This window comes from Kwoniella pini, chromosome 5 (assembly GCF_000512605.2).
Source record: "Kwoniella pini CBS 10737 chromosome 5, complete sequence".
NCBI classification, from domain to species: Eukaryota; Fungi; Basidiomycota; class Tremellomycetes; order Tremellales; family Cryptococcaceae; genus Kwoniella; species Kwoniella pini.
Window position 1 is genome coordinate 697,604 of NC_091720.1, and position 18,724 is coordinate 716,327.

The 18,724-nt window shown below is 39.1% G+C and overlaps 7 protein-coding genes and 1 non-coding gene across 8 annotated transcripts; 6 read left to right on the forward strand and 2 right to left on the reverse strand.

Moving 5' to 3' along the window:
* Nucleotides 1-1,085: 1,085 nt before the first annotated feature.
* Nucleotides 1,086-6,330, forward strand: I206_104028 (uncharacterized protein; the record flags this gene model as incomplete). Its single annotated transcript, XM_070202872.1, has 6 exons — nucleotides 1,086-2,983; nucleotides 3,036-3,285; nucleotides 3,348-4,445; nucleotides 4,500-4,580; nucleotides 4,634-5,964; nucleotides 6,027-6,330. The coding sequence occupies 6 exons, from the start codon at nucleotides 1,086-1,088 to the stop codon at nucleotides 6,328-6,330; spliced, it is 4,962 nt and encodes a 1,653-aa protein (XP_070058973.1).
* A 258-nt stretch (nucleotides 6,331-6,588) lies between these two features.
* I206_104029 (tRNA N6-adenosine threonylcarbamoyltransferase) lies at nucleotides 6,589-8,234 on the reverse strand (the record flags this gene model as incomplete). The annotated part of the gene is made up of 8 exons (XM_019156129.1): nucleotides 6,589-6,628; nucleotides 6,703-6,801; nucleotides 6,879-6,954; nucleotides 7,044-7,327; nucleotides 7,392-7,611; nucleotides 7,668-7,769; nucleotides 7,846-8,115; nucleotides 8,177-8,234. The coding sequence occupies 8 exons, from the start codon at nucleotides 8,232-8,234 to the stop codon at nucleotides 6,589-6,591; spliced, it is 1,149 nt and encodes a 382-aa protein (XP_019011087.1).
* Nucleotides 8,235-8,510: 276 nt separating this feature from the next.
* Nucleotides 8,511-10,827, forward strand: I206_104030 (uncharacterized protein; the record flags this gene model as incomplete). The annotated part of the gene is made up of 10 exons (XM_019156128.1): nucleotides 8,511-8,576; nucleotides 8,646-8,872; nucleotides 8,941-8,967; nucleotides 9,020-9,146; nucleotides 9,210-9,280; nucleotides 9,341-9,686; nucleotides 9,747-9,899; nucleotides 9,962-10,060; nucleotides 10,119-10,143; nucleotides 10,208-10,827. 10 exons carry the CDS (start codon nucleotides 8,511-8,513, stop codon nucleotides 10,825-10,827), a joined length of 1,761 nt encoding a protein of 586 aa, XP_019011086.1.
* A 196-nt stretch (nucleotides 10,828-11,023) lies between these two features.
* Nucleotides 11,024-11,121, forward strand: I206_104031. Its single transcript has one exon. It is a non-coding gene; the product is annotated as a tRNA-OTHER (tRNA).
* A 157-nt stretch (nucleotides 11,122-11,278) lies between these two features.
* I206_104032 (uncharacterized protein) lies at nucleotides 11,279-13,504 on the forward strand (the record flags this gene model as incomplete). The annotated part of the gene is made up of 10 exons (XM_019156127.1): nucleotides 11,279-11,311; nucleotides 11,379-11,406; nucleotides 11,460-11,554; nucleotides 11,626-11,761; nucleotides 11,825-12,043; nucleotides 12,104-12,182; nucleotides 12,253-12,409; nucleotides 12,480-12,587; nucleotides 12,641-12,817; nucleotides 12,875-13,504. The coding sequence occupies 10 exons, from the start codon at nucleotides 11,279-11,281 to the stop codon at nucleotides 13,502-13,504; spliced, it is 1,662 nt and encodes a 553-aa protein (XP_019011085.1).
* A 388-nt stretch (nucleotides 13,505-13,892) lies between these two features.
* Nucleotides 13,893-15,465, forward strand: I206_104033 (uncharacterized protein; the record flags this gene model as incomplete). The annotated part of the gene is made up of 5 exons (XM_019156126.1): nucleotides 13,893-13,949; nucleotides 14,071-14,095; nucleotides 14,214-14,339; nucleotides 14,397-14,992; nucleotides 15,094-15,465. 5 exons carry the CDS (start codon nucleotides 13,893-13,895, stop codon nucleotides 15,463-15,465), a joined length of 1,176 nt encoding a protein of 391 aa, XP_019011084.1.
* A 114-nt stretch (nucleotides 15,466-15,579) lies between these two features.
* Nucleotides 15,580-17,255, reverse strand: I206_104034 (3'(2'),5'-bisphosphate nucleotidase; the record flags this gene model as incomplete). The annotated part of the gene is made up of 7 exons (XM_019156125.1): nucleotides 15,580-15,832; nucleotides 15,951-16,165; nucleotides 16,276-16,469; nucleotides 16,615-16,682; nucleotides 16,761-16,956; nucleotides 17,024-17,094; nucleotides 17,176-17,255. The coding sequence occupies 7 exons, from the start codon at nucleotides 17,253-17,255 to the stop codon at nucleotides 15,580-15,582; spliced, it is 1,077 nt and encodes a 358-aa protein (XP_019011083.1).
* Nucleotides 17,256-17,638: 383 nt separating this feature from the next.
* On the forward strand, nucleotides 17,639-18,700 carry I206_104035 (uncharacterized protein; the record flags this gene model as incomplete). The annotated part of the gene is made up of 6 exons (XM_019156124.1): nucleotides 17,639-17,794; nucleotides 17,867-17,893; nucleotides 17,961-18,026; nucleotides 18,083-18,331; nucleotides 18,406-18,507; nucleotides 18,587-18,700. 6 exons carry the CDS (start codon nucleotides 17,639-17,641, stop codon nucleotides 18,698-18,700), a joined length of 714 nt encoding a protein of 237 aa, XP_019011082.1.
* Between the last annotated feature and the right edge of the window lie 24 nt (nucleotides 18,701-18,724).

Sequence of the window (18,724 nt, forward strand, 5' to 3'; positions counted from 1 at the left end):
TACCTGAAGACATGCACGAGATTTAGCATAGCGACTCTCACTCTATTGTTTCTCGACTCTTATGATGACTGCAGCTGGAATGGTAGTCTGAGGTCTGTTCTCCCCTCTACAGTGGAGATATAAGATCGTGACCAACTCGAACGAACTTAACGTTATCCGAATATCGATCATGGTAATGCAAATCATGCGTTTACTTGTTTGATAATTACTAAGTATCATGATGCACGCAGATCAGGACGAATTAAGGGAAATGAGAGTTTAATTCAGGAATAGAAGTTCGTCAATTTTTCCTGAAGTCTCCACAAAAAAACATTTCTATAATATCAATTAGAATCCGCTAATACACTTCATTACAATTATGTCCATTTACCGAGATTTGAACGAATTACAAAATTTGTAATTATAATTAGAAAGGCCATTCGCCGATGCAGGTTTTTATTACATCGTCATAACCTTTTTCAGTAGAGTATGCTGGTGTACAGAAGTAACCTTACATTAGCATACTAATTACCAAATACCACACTCAACTTATATACATATTTTAAGAATTTATACATACATAATACTTTACTCTGAATCATAAGACAAGATTTACATTGCAAACCACTGCATCAACCGGAAGATATCGATAATATAACAAGGAAGAATTCGGCCTATTTGCGCGTCGTATATCGAAAGCTCCACCACACTTGGTTTTTCTAATACGACCGAACAACTTTCCACATTTTTCGACCTTGACACCTGTGTTCACCGCTAATTAGAGAAAGGTTTCCTTCTGGACAACAGCAACATCTCGGTAACTCCATACAGCATATCGTATATGACATACAAACACATAGTTTAATATTACAGTATTTATGCAAATCACAAGCATTCCAAGATATCATATTCAACTAATAGCTGATTGAGGAGAATCAGGGGAATCTGCTTAGCAGAAGGCAATTTTGCCTGACAATTCAAACCAGGAAGTGGAGAGGTAGTCCTCAGCGAATCTCAACGCACTGGCTCGTAAGTGAACCTGCCTTGTCGTATGTAGAAATACATTACATCTTCTACCGCTGACATATACCCTTTCTTGATAGACCATGGGACAAGATAAAGATGATAGATCCCCTTCTGCCCACTCACAACGTCTCCCTTCTTCATCTTCATCAGCCGCATTCCTACTTCACCTACATACAGATCCTTCATCTCATCATGTGACTCTGTCTGCAAGTCAAAGTGGTATTGGACCAAGTTCTTCCACTGGTTCCATATCCGAGCCCTTAGAACCAACGGTGACTCAACACAATAAACCATTAAACTCTCCACTTCTATCACCAAATAGACTAACAGCTTTGGCATCTCCATCTATCGCAGGTCCATCCAACTTGACTCGAAGTATTTCAGGTTCAAGAAGAGGTAGACCAAAAACTGCACCAGGCATGAAGGAAAGTTACCCTTCCCCACCCATTCCAAGCGAAGGTATACCTATCTCTCCAAAAGATGAACAAGGCACAATCAGCGACCAACTTACTGAAATCGCTAATTCGGGAGATTCTTGTCTGGCCAGTTTTGCTCAAGCAGAAGCCGGTATGACGGATGCTATGGGCATGCTATGTGTTTCGAAAGGGGTCGGAAAGGACGGAAAAACGTTATTATTGGGAAGGGCCGGTAGTTTGGGTGCTGAATCTACGGAAAAATTAGAGGACACCCAAAACGACGCAGCAATTCCCTCCATGGACTGGATGACATTCTCACACGCATACGCCAACGGTCTCTTCGACCCCAATAAAATTCCCAACCCGCCTAATCCCAATGATTCACCTCTTGACGTTCATTCGGCACATTCCTCTCCGGGTAAAAAATACGCTTCCACACTGCCCATAAATTTAGTGGATAGTACGAGTGGATCGGAAGGTTACAGCTCAAAGAGTTCCGGTGGTTCCACAATGACTTCAGTCAGTTCGGCTCCTTCGACATCTGCATCAAATAGACCAGGATCCATGGCGATATCAATGGCAGCCAGGAGAAAGGCGTTTGAATTGGAAAATCTACCCAACCGACCACACGAAGACATGCCACGACCTGATAAACTCGTCCTCCCTTCTTACTCTCTGGCAGCAGCTACCGTTCGAATGGTAACATCCGGGATGCGAGAATCGAATTTCGCACCCTTGGCGATCCCTTCCCCAGATAAAGAATTGACGGATCCCATAGCTTCCATGTATTCAAACGACTCTAATGGTACCCTCAAGGATAGTGCGAGTTCCGATCCTGGATCTTCACGGTTTCCGTTACATCGTAGTATGTCTAGTGCCGTAGGAGGCAACACCTTCAGTAATCTGCGATTACCTACCATCCAAGCTAGTCCAGTCAGTACGCCGAACGAACATGCTCATGGACATCATCATGGCAAGGGGAAGGGCAAGGTGAATGAGCCCGAGCTATTATCGCCTCAGAAGGCTCGTTTGGGAATAGTCAATGGTCGCATTCCACCTGCGTCAGCACCACTGGAAAAAAGGGGAGGAGGAGATGCCGAACAGCCTACAGACTATTTTGGATCAGCTTCACCTGCTCAAGCGGCTAGCTCTTCTTCATCCTCCTATACGGACGAACCCACCCCCAAGTTCGCTTCCACATCTAAAACTCCGGATCTTCTCACTAAGTCGACGCCTCCCCGACACGATGTCGATCAAATTCCTTCCTTGGCTTTCCCCCAAGATGTCGAATCGCTTTACGACAAGCTGGGCTGGTTACCTGCTCCAATTCCACCAGACGAGACGGCTCGACGAAGAGCACTTTACCGTTTCAACATCCTTCATACAGCTCCCGATATGAATTTCGACCGTATAGCGCATATGACAAAATTAGTATTCAACCCGAAGATCGTTTTGATAGCGCTGATAGACAGCGATACTCAATGGCATAAGACAGAAAGTGGATTAGATGCTGAAGAAGCTTCTAGAATCTCCAGTTTCTGTAGTCATTCGGTATTGGTCAGGTGAGATGCCTCATGCAGCGCGATAACTTTGAAAGCTGATCTTCTTGTTTAGATCTGGTGAACCTTTTGTCGTACTTGATTCAACGCAAGACTGGCGATTCAAGAGTAATCCCCAAGTTGTCGGACCTCCAAACATCCGTTTCTACGCTGGAGCGCCTCTGCGCACCGCGGATGGACACAATGTTGGAAGTCTCTGCATAATTGATGATAAGCCTCGGGCAGAGTTCCCGCCTAGATCAAGATTGATCCTGAAGGAGTTTGCTGCGGTGGCTATGCGGGAAATGGAATTATGGCGAGACAAGGTGCTTTTTCTAAGCTGTCTACAATAGCCGTTTCTATTTGAGCTGACACAGTGACGCTCCAGTTACAACTCCGCGTGCGAGACAAAATACAAACATCCATGGAAAAGTTTACTCGAGAATGTCTGGAGATGGATGCGACCTCAGGTGCATCCAACGCCGAAGCGGCAGCCAAGATGGATCAAGTCTACTCTCGTGCAGCTCAATTGGTCAGCTCGACTCTCGATTTGGACGGGTCATTTGTGCTGGATATCTCTCAGATTGAAATGACGCAGATAGACACACCTGCTGGCAAGAAAACAACCTATCGTGCGGATCCATACCGAATGACAGAACAGCAATCACCCGTCTTGGAACGAAGCGAGACTTTTGGTCCCGTCAATGCTTTCCCGATCTTAGCTACTACTTCTCAGTTGCCACCCACCCGACCTCTCAATTCGCACGAACACGAAAAGTTCAGCGAATTCCTCAGAGATCATAGAGATGGAAGAATATTCGAAGGTATCGCTCCTGTGTGGATACGGAACATGTTCCCACAAAAATTCAGATATGGAATGATTGTTCCTTGCTATGGAATAGATCAACAACCTTTTGCCTTGATTTGCGCCTACACTACGAATAAAGCAAAGCAATTTTTAGAGGGTTATGAACTCCAATTTTTGCGTGCTATTGGAGTAATCATCCTTTCCGCTGTTCTTAGAAGAAGAATGGTCTTGGCCGACAAAACAAAGAGTATATTGATTTCGTCCGTTTCACACGAGCTTCGAACACCCCTTCATGGAATTTTAGCAGCCGCGGAACTGCTCAGCGATACTGATTTAGATACGAACCAAACTGCTTTCCTCAAAACTGTTCAAACATGTGGTAACTCCTTGATCGAGACCGTCAATCATGTATTAGATTTTACAAAACTGAGTGGATCTGGAACAAGCGGAAAATCTGCATCGAAATTGGGTAAAGTCAACTTAGCTGCTCTTGTCGAACAGACTGTAGAAGGCTGTTGGATAGGACAAAGAGCTAGATTTTTCATGGGAGATGCGGATATTGGAAGTTTCTATGCGCCTCCCACTTCCTCTGGCTTGGTACCTAAATCCCAAAGGGCGAGTGTCGGTGAGAAGCTGTCTCATGTGGAGACTGTCATCGATATTGATCAGAGGGAAAAAGTGAGTCCCATTCAGTTGCAACGAGTTCCGATGCTGATTAGATGTTTGCTTCAGGGCTGGATGGTGCGCTGTGAGAAAGGTGGTTTGCGAAGAGTACTCATGAACTTGGTTGGAAATTCGTTCAAATTCACCAAAGTTAGTCTGTCTGTGACCTTCTGCTATCTGGACCACGCTAACTTGACGAGCAGGATGGATATATCCAAATCACGTTACGAGAAATGCCTCATGCTCCTGATTCTCGCACGATCCCCGTTGAAATGGCAGTGATAGATACTGGAAAAGGTATAGGCAAAGAGTTTTTAAAGGATCAACTGTTCCACCCCTTCTCACAAGAAAACCCTCTACAAACAGGTACGGGTCTTGGTTTAGCGATTGTCAACTCCATCGTAAGATCCGAAAACGTGAACGGTAAAGTCGATGTGTGGTCAGCCGAAGGAATGGGTACGGAGATTAGAGTCTCATTTGACGTTGAAATTGACGATGATAACGAGAACGACGATACTTCTTCAACCTCCTCCCAGGTATCTTCCAATATGAATATGACTTCAACCATAGGCCAAGGACACACTTTATCGTTCGTTGGGTTTCACCAAGAACATCGTGGACATCAATTATCACTGGAAGTCTTTTCAATGTATGCCGACGCATGGCAATTTTCTGTCAAGGAAAACGCTAAATCCTCTTTGGGCGATATAATCATAATCAATGAGGACGAGGCCTTGCTTCGGGACCATGCTGCGATGGGTAAACCGATAATATACGCTATTGCTATTCGAAGTTCAGAGCTGAATCAATATGCCGAAACGATAAAGAAGAACGGTGGATTCTGTCACATAATTTATAAACCGATCGGACCATCTGCCTTACATACTGCGCTGTCACAAGCTATTCATTGGTTGAATGGGGACTTGGAGCACCTTTCTAATTCGAACGACAATCGTCATTACCTTAGTCCCACTCGTAGTCGTTACGATGGAATGTCTCAATCTTCAAATTATCACGACGACAGACCAAGTATATCAAGAGGATCATCTGGTGCATCACAAGAATCAAATTCAACAATTAGTGAACTTGCATCTGTACGATTCGCTCAGCCCGTGAAAGACCATCGATTACCCCTTCAAAGAAGAAGATCAGAAGAGAACGAACAAGTCCGACAAGCGAGACCGTCCTTGGGTGTACGAGGTGTTACGTATCATGCTCCAAGAAGAGTACCTTCTTCTTCAATTGCAGGGGATGATACAGCACAATCTTCACCTCAACAAGGATCTGCTAGTCCAACATCAACAATATCGACTATTTCTTTAGCTGATGGAGGAGTGATGCTTAAAGCAGCTGCTGTACCAGTTGAAACACCTCGTAAAGGAAGAATGGCAAGAGTTATGGTTGTTGAAGATAATATCATAAATCGACGTGTATTAGGAGCTTTTTTGAAGAAAAGAGGATTTCAGTACGAAGAAGCTGTTGATGGTCGCGAAGGAGTCGAATTATTCGAATCTACTCCACAGAATTATTGGGAGTGAGTAAATTAATTCTTGTTGTTGTAATAATTAGTTGAAACTAACGGTTCTGTTATATCAGTGTAATATTAATGGACATTTCAATGCCTGTCATGAATGGACATGATGCAACTCGTGCAATTAGAAAAATTGAAGCAACAAGAAGAGATTCACCACAAGATATTCCATTTGTACCTCCACCTGGAAGACCAGTTTCAATTCCACCTGTAAAAGTTGTACAAGCTCGTGCAAAAATTTTCGCTTTAACCGGATTAGCAACTCAAGATGATAAAAGAGAAGCATTTGGAAGTGGAGTAGATGGTTATTTAGTTAAACCTGTTTCATTAGCTAGTTTAGATGCTATTTTCAAGAAAATTGGGTTTTAAAAATTCATTTAAAACCATAATTATAATTTAAACCATTTTTCCCATATCTTGTGGGGTCTTTTTGTTCCTTTTTGTTAGTTCGTTTTCTTGATCAATTCTCATAATTTGCATTTGTATATAATCATGAATTTATTTGCTCATCAATTCCAACTACTGATGTGAGTGTAGGGAAGTGCTCAAAAAAAGGAATTGTATGAAAGAAATAAAGCATATTGCAAATAATTCTGAAAAAAATGCATTTCATTGCGAATTGTCATTCTATGCTCGCCATGATACGTGAACAGCATCTGTACGGTATCTACCAAAATGATCAGAATAAATCGATAAGCCTGAGCCAGTTTGATATTGTATGTATATTGGAGTTAAACATACCTCTGAGTTACACCTGTTTTTTCCAAAGGTGTTATTTGACCCATTCTAAATGCTAATAATCCAGCTTGAGCGATCATAATTCCATTATCTATGCAGAAACTATTACATGACCCAATCTGTCAGTTCTTGTCATCCACAATGGATGATGTATAAACAGCGAAAAACGGAAAATTTACCTTTGATCCGTTGCGAATACTCTACCATTACGTTCAGAAGCCATTATACCCATCATATCTTGTAATCTTAAATTACCTATAAAAAAAAACAAAACCCGAAAAAAAACATTAGTCAATTGAGCGTTAATCATTTTTATTGAAATCAAAGTTTGTAAACAAACTCACATCCTACTCCACCAACTATTAATACATCCCTTGCACCTACATGCGCCATAGCACGTTCTGTAATTTCAACTAACATTGCAAAAGCGGTTTCCTGTAGTGAATAACATAAATCATAAGGTGTAATTATATCTTGATTTTCCAATTCTTCAGATGATATATTTGAAAGTTTTTCCCAAGATTTATACCTTTTATCTTTTGTATATGTCTCGACTGAATGTAAAATTCCTGCTAGAGAAACGTCCATACCTTTTGTACCATATGGAAGAGGTACAAGTTTTTTGCCTCTGTTTTACAATTCAATCATCAGGACCCGGTCCAGTCTTGTTCTAACTACGAAACTCGACTCACTTCTTAGCTTCTACTTCAATATTGTATCCCGGAGAAGGATCATTCGGTAACCCTATTACTCGGGCAAACCTATCTAAACAGTTTCCAATTGCTATGTCTAATGTTTCACCAAAAATCCTATATCGTTGTTGAGAATATGCTATCACTTGGGTGTTTCCACCAGACACATAAAGCACTATCGGGTTGTGGGATGATGTGATCTGGCGACCCATTTCGATATCTACACCGCATCGTCTTAGAAGGCAACACTGATTCAATAAAGATAATCATACTCACGCCCCACACAATGATTCACCCCTACCAGCGGGATGTTATGCAACAATGATAGCGTCCTAGCTACCAATGCTCCAACTTGCAAAGGTGTACCCATACCTGGACCTACAAGATGGATATGGTCGATGAGATTTCTTCTGGAAATCGAGCTAAACAAGTGTCAGATAGACAGGAAACTTACCTTTGGTGAATGCAATACAATCCAAATCACTCCATCTTACACCGGCTTTCCTGATTGCTTCCTCGATGACTCTCACTATCCAATCACGATGATGTCGAGCCGTATCAGAAGGTAAAAACCCTTCACCGGGTGGTGTTATATATGTATGTCGTACGTTAGAAAGTACAGTCACTTTTGTAACGGATCCTTTAGGAGATGGGGAATGAGATATTACTCCAACACCTAATTTATTTGCTGAGCCTTCAATGCCTAAACATAACAATCGACGAGCTAGGATGATTGTGTTAGCGGAAAAGCACTGATTCTGTTTGACAGGAAACGAACGGCTTACATGGTCTTGTAAGAGGAGATATCTTCTTCTTGCTACTGGATGCTTGCGCTTGAGTCATTTTGTGAGAGTTTAGCAAATGAGAGTTTATGCTTGAATAGAACATAGATATCAGAATGAAGTGCATGAATAACCGTAATTCTTCCAAAATGTTGATAGCACAATGAGTGGAGGTCAGTGCGCATCAAAGTGATCAAAACCCACGTTCTAATGACGTTCTTAGAGAAATCAAATATACCCATAGTTTCTTCATTTCCCCCCACAAATTCACACATATATAACAAGCCAAAGTATCTCATCAGTATCTTCTATATCATTAAGAGATCTGCCAATCATCATGTTTTGGGACCCGCTATTTGATAGAGCTTCCGACATTCTTGGTTCTCCACCTGATCAACTTAAAGTAAGCTTGCTTACCCCTTTTCGGCTTTCCTTACCAAATATCAAATGCTGATTGTGAAACCGTGAATAGCTCATATTTTCCCTCTTGATTTCATATCCCCTTGGCTCGCTATATGTCCGACTCCCACCTTCCAAGCCGTATATGGCTCATCTCTTTTCAATCGTAGTTTCGACGTTCGTGGTCGTATTTCTACTAGAAATGAGAACAGGAATGTTACATCTGTTATTCAGTATAACGGGTACTTATATTATCAGTGCTACGTTGAAAGGTAGAAATATGCCTTGGATAGCTTTCACGTAAGCTATACCCCGCTCTAACGACTTTTATGTTCAGCGTGTAGCTGATTTGATGAGATGTCGAGCAGTTTCGTTATGGGTCATTTACTTTACAAGTGAGCTGTTCAGGATGCGAATTTGGTGTATCAGCTGACAAGAGCTCAACAGCCATATACATCGACATCTTATCGGCACTTCAGCTTCTGCAATCGAAATTACAGGAAGTCAAATGGTATTAGCCATGAAATTGACTACATTTGCCTGGAACGTATATGACGGACAACAGAAGGTAGAAGTAAGTCACAGCATAGGGGTGAATTTATGGGAGAAGGCGCCAAGCTGACTTTTCATCTCCCAGGATCTGGATGCAAGCCAACAAGAAACTAGATTAACTAAATTGCCGGACCCTTTAGCCTTTTTGGGATATTGGTAAGCTACATCTATGGGTGTAACGTCGGATCTTGATCTGACAGCCATGAATTTGTCTAGCCTATTCTTTCCGTCGATCTTACCAGGCCCTTCATTCGACTACGCAACATATGATGCTTTAGTCCATCACACAATCTATCGTGTTCCTCCGCCAGGGTCATCAGCCGAACAAGCTAAAGCAGCCAAGAAGAGGCTGCCATACGGTCGAAAACGAGTCGCCTATCTACATTTGGCAATCGGGTTGATCTTCTTAGGGATATACGCATCTTATAGTACACAATTTGCCTATGAGCGAATCTTGACGCCTGTATGGTATAAATGGAGTCCACTGTACCGGTTAGCATTCGTCCAACTAGCTGGATTTTTAGCTAGGACCAAATATTATGCTGTTTGGAGTTTGTCCGAAGTAAGTCCTGGCTTTATTCACCAAACACAGTTTCATAGTCAGCTAATCCCAGATTATCAGGGCGCATGCATCTTGACTGGGATTGGATTCAACGGGTATGATCCAAAGACTGGCAGAACTCTTTGGAATAGGGTTAGGAATATCAATATCATTGCTATCGAAACGGCTCCTTCATTTAAAGTTTTATTTGATAGTTGGAATTGCAGGACTAATGTGAGTCGCCAGCCTCTCAGTACAGATAGGGACAAATCAGCCGACTATCGATTCTGAATTAGGTATGGCTGCGAGATGTCGTGTATAAAAGGTTGACGAAGAAGGGACAGAAACCTGGAAGCAAGCAGAGTATGGCCACGTTTGTCACCTCTGCTTTTTGGGTGAGTCAGGCGGCATAAAGTAATCGTGAACCATGTAGCTCACTTGTCATATGTATAGCACGGTGTAGATCCTGGATATTATCGTGAGCTCATCAAGGTTCTATTGTCATTCCCCAAGCATTGATACTGAAACCGAAGTTTTGATAGTCGCTTTCATCCTCGGAGGTCTCCTTACATCCCTAGGCAGACAGTTCCGAAGATTTATAAGGCCATATTCCCTACCTGCGAACTCCACCGCGGACGCTAATCCAACACTGGCCAAGAGAGCTTACGACCTGATCGGACGTATCGTTGTCCAGCTCACCCTTAATTACACAGCGTGCTCGTTCATCTTGTTGGGTTTCAAAGACTGTATAACGGCCTGGAATAGGATGTGGTGGTATACACATATCATGGTTCTCTCGGCTATGGCATTCTTCCATTTTGGCGGAAGAAGATCTCTAAGAAGAGGATTAGAGAAACAAGGGAAATTACCTATTGGATCATCTACCAAAGAAAAGGCGAAGAGAAGATCACCTCCACCAAGTTTCAAGATTTCCCCCCCTTCACCTACTATCAAATCTAGACCTCCACCACCACCTGAAGATGAACGTGATCCAAAAGATCTCCGATGGGTTAAACATGCTCTCGATAATCCACCGTACGCCGATGGAGGGGAAGCGATGGGTAATGGGTTCAATCCGCCTGATGGAGGTTGGGTTGACGAATTGGTAGAAGGCATAGAGACGCCCAGTGGGGAGAAGGCAAATCCGTTTAAAAGCGATTAAAATGGAGACATAGTCGTCATAATCCGTAGAAATAGATGTAGAACATAAAGCAGACTATGCAATCAGTGATTATATGGGTATTGACTCGATGTATGATGCAGTATTTGGGGTCTTTGACAGGTTCTCAACCCATCAGGTTGGGCACGATACCTCAAAATAATCATAGTGTTATGAAATCCTGCTCCATCACGAAGAAGGGTTTGTGTTGCAGTGGTAGCATTCTAGACTTCGAGGTCGGAACTTTGACTGGAGTTTATCTAGCGGTCGCGGGTTCAAATCCCGTCGGACCTTCTATCTTTTTGTATTTTTGGCTTGTGACTTCATCGATAACACCTCTGGTTCGAGTGAACTTTCGAACGCGTCCATCAACATTTGTTGTCGAGAGTCGTTAGTACGATTTCATCTGTCTTTTCAACTTACTCAGCATCAAGCTAAGCATTGGATAGTCAAGATGGAGGAAGATAACTTTCAATCGCTAAGCAAGGTAAGAACAAAGTATTGTTCATATATATCATGCTCAAGCTCAAACTGATTATTCAAGTTGAGTATAGGGCGTTTTCGTCATACCTTTTCAAAATGGTAAATGAAGATATTTAGCATATCTAATCTTGACGCTTATATACTATGTTCAGATACTCAAAATGAAGCTGGACCTTCAAAACCTTGTCGAAGACCTTTAGAGAAGTTCTATGATACTGCATATGAACATTATGAAAATGCTTATATCGTATGTTGTCTAACTTTTATAACTTTTATAAATTTATATATGAAAGCTAAAATTATTATTTGATTTCCTAGAAATACAATAATGATAAGATATCAGAACAATTAGATGATATTCAAGATTGGTTAGATAGATGTTCTAATTCATCTTCAAATTCTTTATTAAAATTGAAAAATCCAATTTATAGATTAGAAATTGGATTATTACAAAGTGAGCTTATTTATAATCATCTCATCATTTGAATACATTATTTAAGAAAAAATTTCTATGTAGATACATCATTTTCTTCATTTATAAATTCTGAAATACATACAATAGGAAAAACATGTATATTACAAGGAAAAGATATAAATGATATTAATCAAGCTATGAAATTAATCTCATTAGGTTTTATGGAAGGAGATTTATCAAATGATAAAAATAATAATAATAGAAAAAATGGGAAAAGTGGTTTAGATGAAATTAAGTTATGGTATACATCTCAAAAAATTAGTAAATCAATCAATACTTCTTAATGCGAGTTTATATGCTAAATATTTTTTTCTTTAATAGAATCTTCATTATTATTATATATTCAAGATGCTCAAATGATACCTTCTTCAGTTTTAGGTGAATTAATGTATATATTATCGTATGTTTTCTCTTTTTTTCTCTATGTAAATTTAATAAGGATTTTTAAAATTAAAATTGTACAAAAATAGATTACATCCTTCAATTCCAATTCGATTATTAATTTCAGTTCCTTCGATTTCTCATTTTTTATCCTCTTGGACACCTATTGAATTGAGTTCAATAGCTCCTTCGATCCTTTCTTCCACAACTTCCAAAAAGAATACAGGTGTTGAAGCTATATTACGTGTAAATCAGTCTCCTCATCACGTCGCATGGGAATATACAAAAACTGAACATACATTTGGCTTTTTTTCAGGCTAGTGGATCTGCACCCCTGCAGTTATCAGATGAATTGATAGATGAGCTTAGATCGGAAGAGGCGAAATTTGGAGGAGGACCAATATCAACCTTGAAAGCCATCAAAGTGAGCATGATGTTCTGATTATACTGCTATTTTCACTAATCAGAGTTCGATAGTGGCTTTTATTGCATCATTCGATAAATTCACCTCTTTCTCGCTTAGCTACAAGCTCTGACTTGATCGATCAAAAGAAGGTTCAAGCGTTATTGAATACTAGATTGCATCGTCCACCTATATCGAATGTACCAGGAGAAGGGTTATTCCGAATCAAGTATAACAAGGATTTGTCTTCTGTAAGCTCAACTATCCCATTCATCCTGGATTATAATTTACATGAACTGGTTTAACAGGTGATGAATCCTGCTCCGAGAACATCGATTCTTCACGCACTATCCAATTCAGAAGATTATATTCGGACGAACACTGACCTCCCACTGCGGAATGGAGAAGAACAACATCCTTCGTCATACGTAGAGACTTCGAGTCAATTGACCAACAAACGTCAAGCTCTTGAACCTCTTCGATCAAGTAAGAGGAAGCGTATTGAAGATGAAGAAGGTGTTGGCATTGGACATAGGGATGGTGATGATGGAGATATCTACAAGGGCAAAGGAGAAGAAATGAAAGAGTTGAAAATGTTATTTGAGCTATGGAAGAACGCTGGAAAATCCGTCAATCTTTGGGATTGGCTCGAAGGGTTCCATACTATAATGACTGACTGTCATAATAATGATGGGGATCAAAACAAATCGAATGAGGAAGACGATCAGATCAATGAGGAGGTAATTGACCAGAATGAACCAATAAGAATATCGGAAGAGAGAAAACAAAATACAACGAATGATGATGATGAGAACGAATCTCGTTTACACGCGATCTTTATTAGATTTGTAGAAGAAGCTCGAATGATTGGATTAATTAGAGCTAGAGGTAAAGGTAAAAAAGCGGATGAGGTTGTTAAAGGTGTTGGGTTGGTTTAATGCATCACAATGCAACCAATTGTATGCAGGCTATCATTGGATCACGTTACTTGCACTACTCACTTATGGCTTCTCAATCAACCAGATCGCGAAGCAGTGCAATTTGTACACTTTCAACATACTATTGTGATGCCTCAATTGCCTCTCGTTTTGGATTATCTAATTTTAATTGTCATGACCTCCACTCCGAACGTCCACTTGTTCCTATTTTCCTTCTTTCTTCTGTTTGTCTCATGATGATTGCTTGTTAATTTCACGCATCTTACATGATCTATGACTACAAACTTTTCAAGCTGATGCTCAATCTCCTGAAGCAATCCATGTGCGATCAATTTTCCCTTTTCATGACCATTCAAGATTGCACACTGTCCACAACAATACCCTAAACATGGTGAATGATACGGAGAGGCTTCTAAGTGAGATAGAATGCAGTACTGGAGCCGAAGTAAGTGAATACAGATTCACCTTATACTAATACGATGTGATGCAAGGGGTGCATGAATACATGGATACATGAATGACCCATTGGTCGGTGATGATCGCTGACTTGTCCTTTATTGTCCTAGTTGGCGATGTTGGTCAGATATAATAGTGTGTATCTCTGTTCCCCTTAATCACCTCAGAGCTTTCCATAAGCTTGTGAATCAAGTGGGGATCTGTTGGAGACTTGGGATTGCTATTCGGGCTGATTCACTTTGTTCACTCTAAGCATTCCCACCTGGACCTACTTTTATCAGACCTCTGGATCAGCTTATATTAGGCGGAAGACCTCATCCTGGTCAATCAACAATGATGAGAGGTGATTTAATTGAATTAATCGGAGCAAGTGGGAGTGGTGAGTTACTTTTTCTATCGTCCCTTCAAATTGATTGACACAAATCTTCAAAAATAGGAAAAACAACATTCATAACTCATCTGATATTCACTACTATTCTATCATCAAATATTCCAGATTTTTTATTAACACCTTTAGGAGGTAAACAATTAAAAGTGACTTTAATAATTCCAAAATCTCATAATTTATTTAAAATCATTAATAATATTAAATTATCAATAAAAAATCATATATTAAATATAAAACCAAATGAATCTGAAAAAATGATTAATCAAATTATTAAAGAATCTTTATCACGTTTAAAAATTTATCAAATAAAATCTAGATTTAAAGAATTAGCATTAATATTAAAAAAAATATTATATAATACAGTAAATTTACCTAGAGGTATATCATCGAATTTAGAAAATCAAGAAGAATTAGTAAAAAAAAATGAATTAGATTTATTAATAATTGAAGGAATAGGTGATTCACTTTATCCAACAAGATGGAATGAAGAACAAAAAAATCAAAATTATAATCATAATACATTCAAAAATAATAAAATAATTATTAATTCAGATCAAATTGGTTTAAAACAAATTTTTGATTGTATAAATCAAATTAGAAAAGAAATTGGTAGTATAATAATTATGTCTAATCAAGGATTAAGAGTTAATTCTTTTTTTTTTCCCCAAAAAGAAACGATTTCTGTTTTCTAAAGGATTTTAATTTCTTTATAAAGCTTAAAAAAGCTGATAAATAAAGTTTTTAGGCATCAAAAGAATCTAAATCATTTTTTCAAAATAATTTATCATATCCTTATCCTTCTCCTTGGTCATCATCAGCATCATCATTATCATTAAATCAAGAAAATTTTGAAATGTATTGGCCATTAAATATTCAAATTACTTTTTCAGGTAAAACTCAAAAAGGTTTACAATATCCTAGTGAAACTTATTTATCTGATATTCTTCAACAACAATTAAATCTTAAGAAAAAGGAAAGCAAATCTAACGTTGTAGAAATTTATGAATGTATTGTAAGAATGATTGGATGTACAACTGGTTCTGTAAGTACAAAAGCTGGAGGTAAATTTAGATTTGGAATAAATGATGGGATTTTAATTGATATTTCAGGTGATTAAATAAAGTATTTATAATTGTATTATTTGTAATTCTGATTTTGTATTTCATTCTCGAGAATCAATTAGACTATACATTTCCATGCATCACTTTATATTAAAATATGATTATATCAACTAATCTTTCTTAATCCCAACTTCCTCCACTGCCTTCTTGACAGCCTCAACAGCTTTAGAATGTATATCTTTACCTGCAGCTACTATACCTTCGTTATTATTTAATGTACGACCAACACCAAAATTTAAAGGTTTTCCAAACATGTCTGTACATATACCTCCTGACTCAGCAATGAGTAAAGATCCAGAAGCGTGATCCCATATTTTTTCATTATATTCTTTACCACCTACGTATTTTGTAGGAATACGAAGGCTATATTTTCCAAAAAGAATAATCAGCAATGTCATTTCAATAACAAGTTGACTTTCATTTCAACGCAAATGCGACATAATGCTAGAAAAGTTGAAAGGGGAAAAGAAGTCAAACCCACTATACACCACCTTCACCTCTACCTAAACAAGCGTATTTAGCTTGACTATCCATTCTCAAACTTGGTCTTTTAACTTCTAATAATTCTCCAATACGAGCTTGAATTGAATGTGCTGAATGACCAGATTCAACTGATTCGAGGAATGTTAATGGATTTTCAGGTAGTGGGGAAGAAGGTAAAGTGAGTTTGGTATATGTTTCTGAAGTCAATGGTCGCTATATTATCGCAAAGATTGAAATTAGCATTTCTATTCTATCTGACAATGTTCCATATGAACAAAACAATTTGATGGTAATGTCCGATCGAATGATATTTTCCAACTTACAGAATAACTTCCTTCTCCTTTGACAGCAATCATTAGAACACCTTTCCCATTTGGAATAATTTCTTCACCTATCTTAGCAGGTTCAGGACCTAAATTAGGGCAACCTATAACACCTAATTCAACTTGACCATCTATTATAAGTGCAAGACAAACTGCATATTGTTGATGTCGGATGAACCCGGACGTTCCATCGACTATTCATGTTTGAACGTTTGTCAGCTGAATGCTCGAGCTGTCAGAACGAAAGATGAGTAAAAGTCGTTGATACTTGCCTGGATCCTAATAGTATAGAAGGTAGTCAGTGAGACTATCAGGTTCCAAATCGAATAATTTATGCACTCACAATGGTCCAGAATCGTCCTTTGTTACCACCTTCAGCAGAACCAGCATCAATAGCTTTCAAAACCCTGAGTATTTATTCTATGATCAACAAAATATCTAACCAGACTTGACTGATGATTTCAGTCATTCAAGTCGAGACTCACTCGTCTTCGTCAAATGTCTTTCCTTTTCCCCATCCTTCTTCTCTTTCGAATCCCTCATTGACAAGCTTGATTACTCTTTCACGAAGTGTACTATTCGCTTGTAATTCCGAAGTATCCTCTTCACCTATAATTGGATCTTGAGGGAAATGAGAGAGCAAATGGAGGGATATTAAGGATTGCGCAGAAAGATCCGCAACTATGGATTGTATATGATATCAACATTCCCTTCCTTTCCACTATGTTTGGCAACAATCTTTACTTACCTGTTACAGGGGATTTATCTTTCTTTATCAATGTATCTTGATTCACCAAAGTGTCTTGTACATTCTTTGTCCTGTTTAAGATTTGACATGCTCAGCTCAAATAGAGAATATAGAGGTTCAAATGAGATCAACTAGACAATCATCCAACGTACAAGTAACATGCTCTCAGAACAGATAAAATAGCTACTTCAGCTTCTTTTTGATATTTCGTGAATGGTAAACTGGACGACATTTTTCGCGTAAAACAGTGTATGGAAATCGAGTATGAGGGAGATTTGCAGAATATTTGGTGAGTTGGAGTTGAGTTCCTTCGTATAGCTCTGAGCATGTATCAATTTATGAAAAGAAAATGAATGTAACTAATTTTGACTTTTCGAATTGGCTTTTACAATTATAATGGATTTAATTATCTGGAATTCCATTTAAAAACGTAAATCGTCATCATTTTTAATTCCAGATAAGACCACGTGGCTGTTATTGTTATAGTGCCTGAGATTACAGACAACGATGATAAAGCTGAGTTTACAACATTTATTCATTCGCATTTGACAAGAGCAGTACAATTGCAATCACACACAGACAGATAAGCAGCCACTTCCTCAGAAATTGACAACGATGCAAGAATTAGTATGGCCTCCTCCCGCATCTTCATCTAGCTCCAACCCGTCAACAACAACTTTACCTCTCCCTCACCCAGAAGCTTATGAAGGTGAACCAAGGGAATACGCTAGGGCATTGATGCAAAGGAAAGATGATATAGAAAAAGAAATTGTATGTTAGCTGATTTTTAAACCCCGGCGATCTTCTCCAAGTCATCTCGGCTGACAAATATCGATGATACAGGAAACTTTGAAAGACGTTTTGAATTCTGTATGTCCTCAATTTGTTGTAAAATCTGTGTTCAAAGGTGTTGTAAGCTGACAATGAAACTATCTAGCATGGCGTCACACCTCAGACCCAATTGGTGGATAATGAGGGATATCCAAGAGGAGATATAGACATTGTAAATATCTCAAAGTCAGGTCTAAGTCAAAAATAGCTGATATTTTGATCGAAAAGTACGCAATTCGTCATGCACGAGCATCACTTGTACGACTTCAAAATGATCGAAATGCCGTCTCAGATTTACTTGCAATGGCTTTACAAGGAGCATTTAGTAGACCTTCAAATTCGGATTCTCAATCAATACCTAATGGTAATTTATCACATACAGGAACGAATGGGCACGTCTTACCAGCGGAACAGTGGCCTGAAAAACCTATAGCGAAAGTCAATAGTGTTGCGCCTTCTAGTCCAGCTTCACAAGCTGTAAGTCATCTCTCAACAACAATGCTCACCGAGAATCGCGATTTGAAAGGCTGAATTGTTTGTGTCGATGATAGGGGTTACAACCTAATGATTTAATATTTGATTTTGCTGGAGTGACGCATAATTCTCAAGGTGGTATACAAGATATAGGAAGTATTGTATCTAGATCAGAAGGTGTAAGTCAAGGTCTCCTTACATAAACTCATAGAAGCGTACGTGCAATATACACTGATATACCGGTTTGAACCTGATTAGGTATCGCTGAGATTATTAATTCTCCGAGGCGAACAAAGGATAACGTTGAATTTGATACCAAGAAATGGATGGGGAGGGAGAGGGTCATTGGGGTGTCATATTCTGCCTGTGTAGCAGGACTTACCAGTAATAGCACAA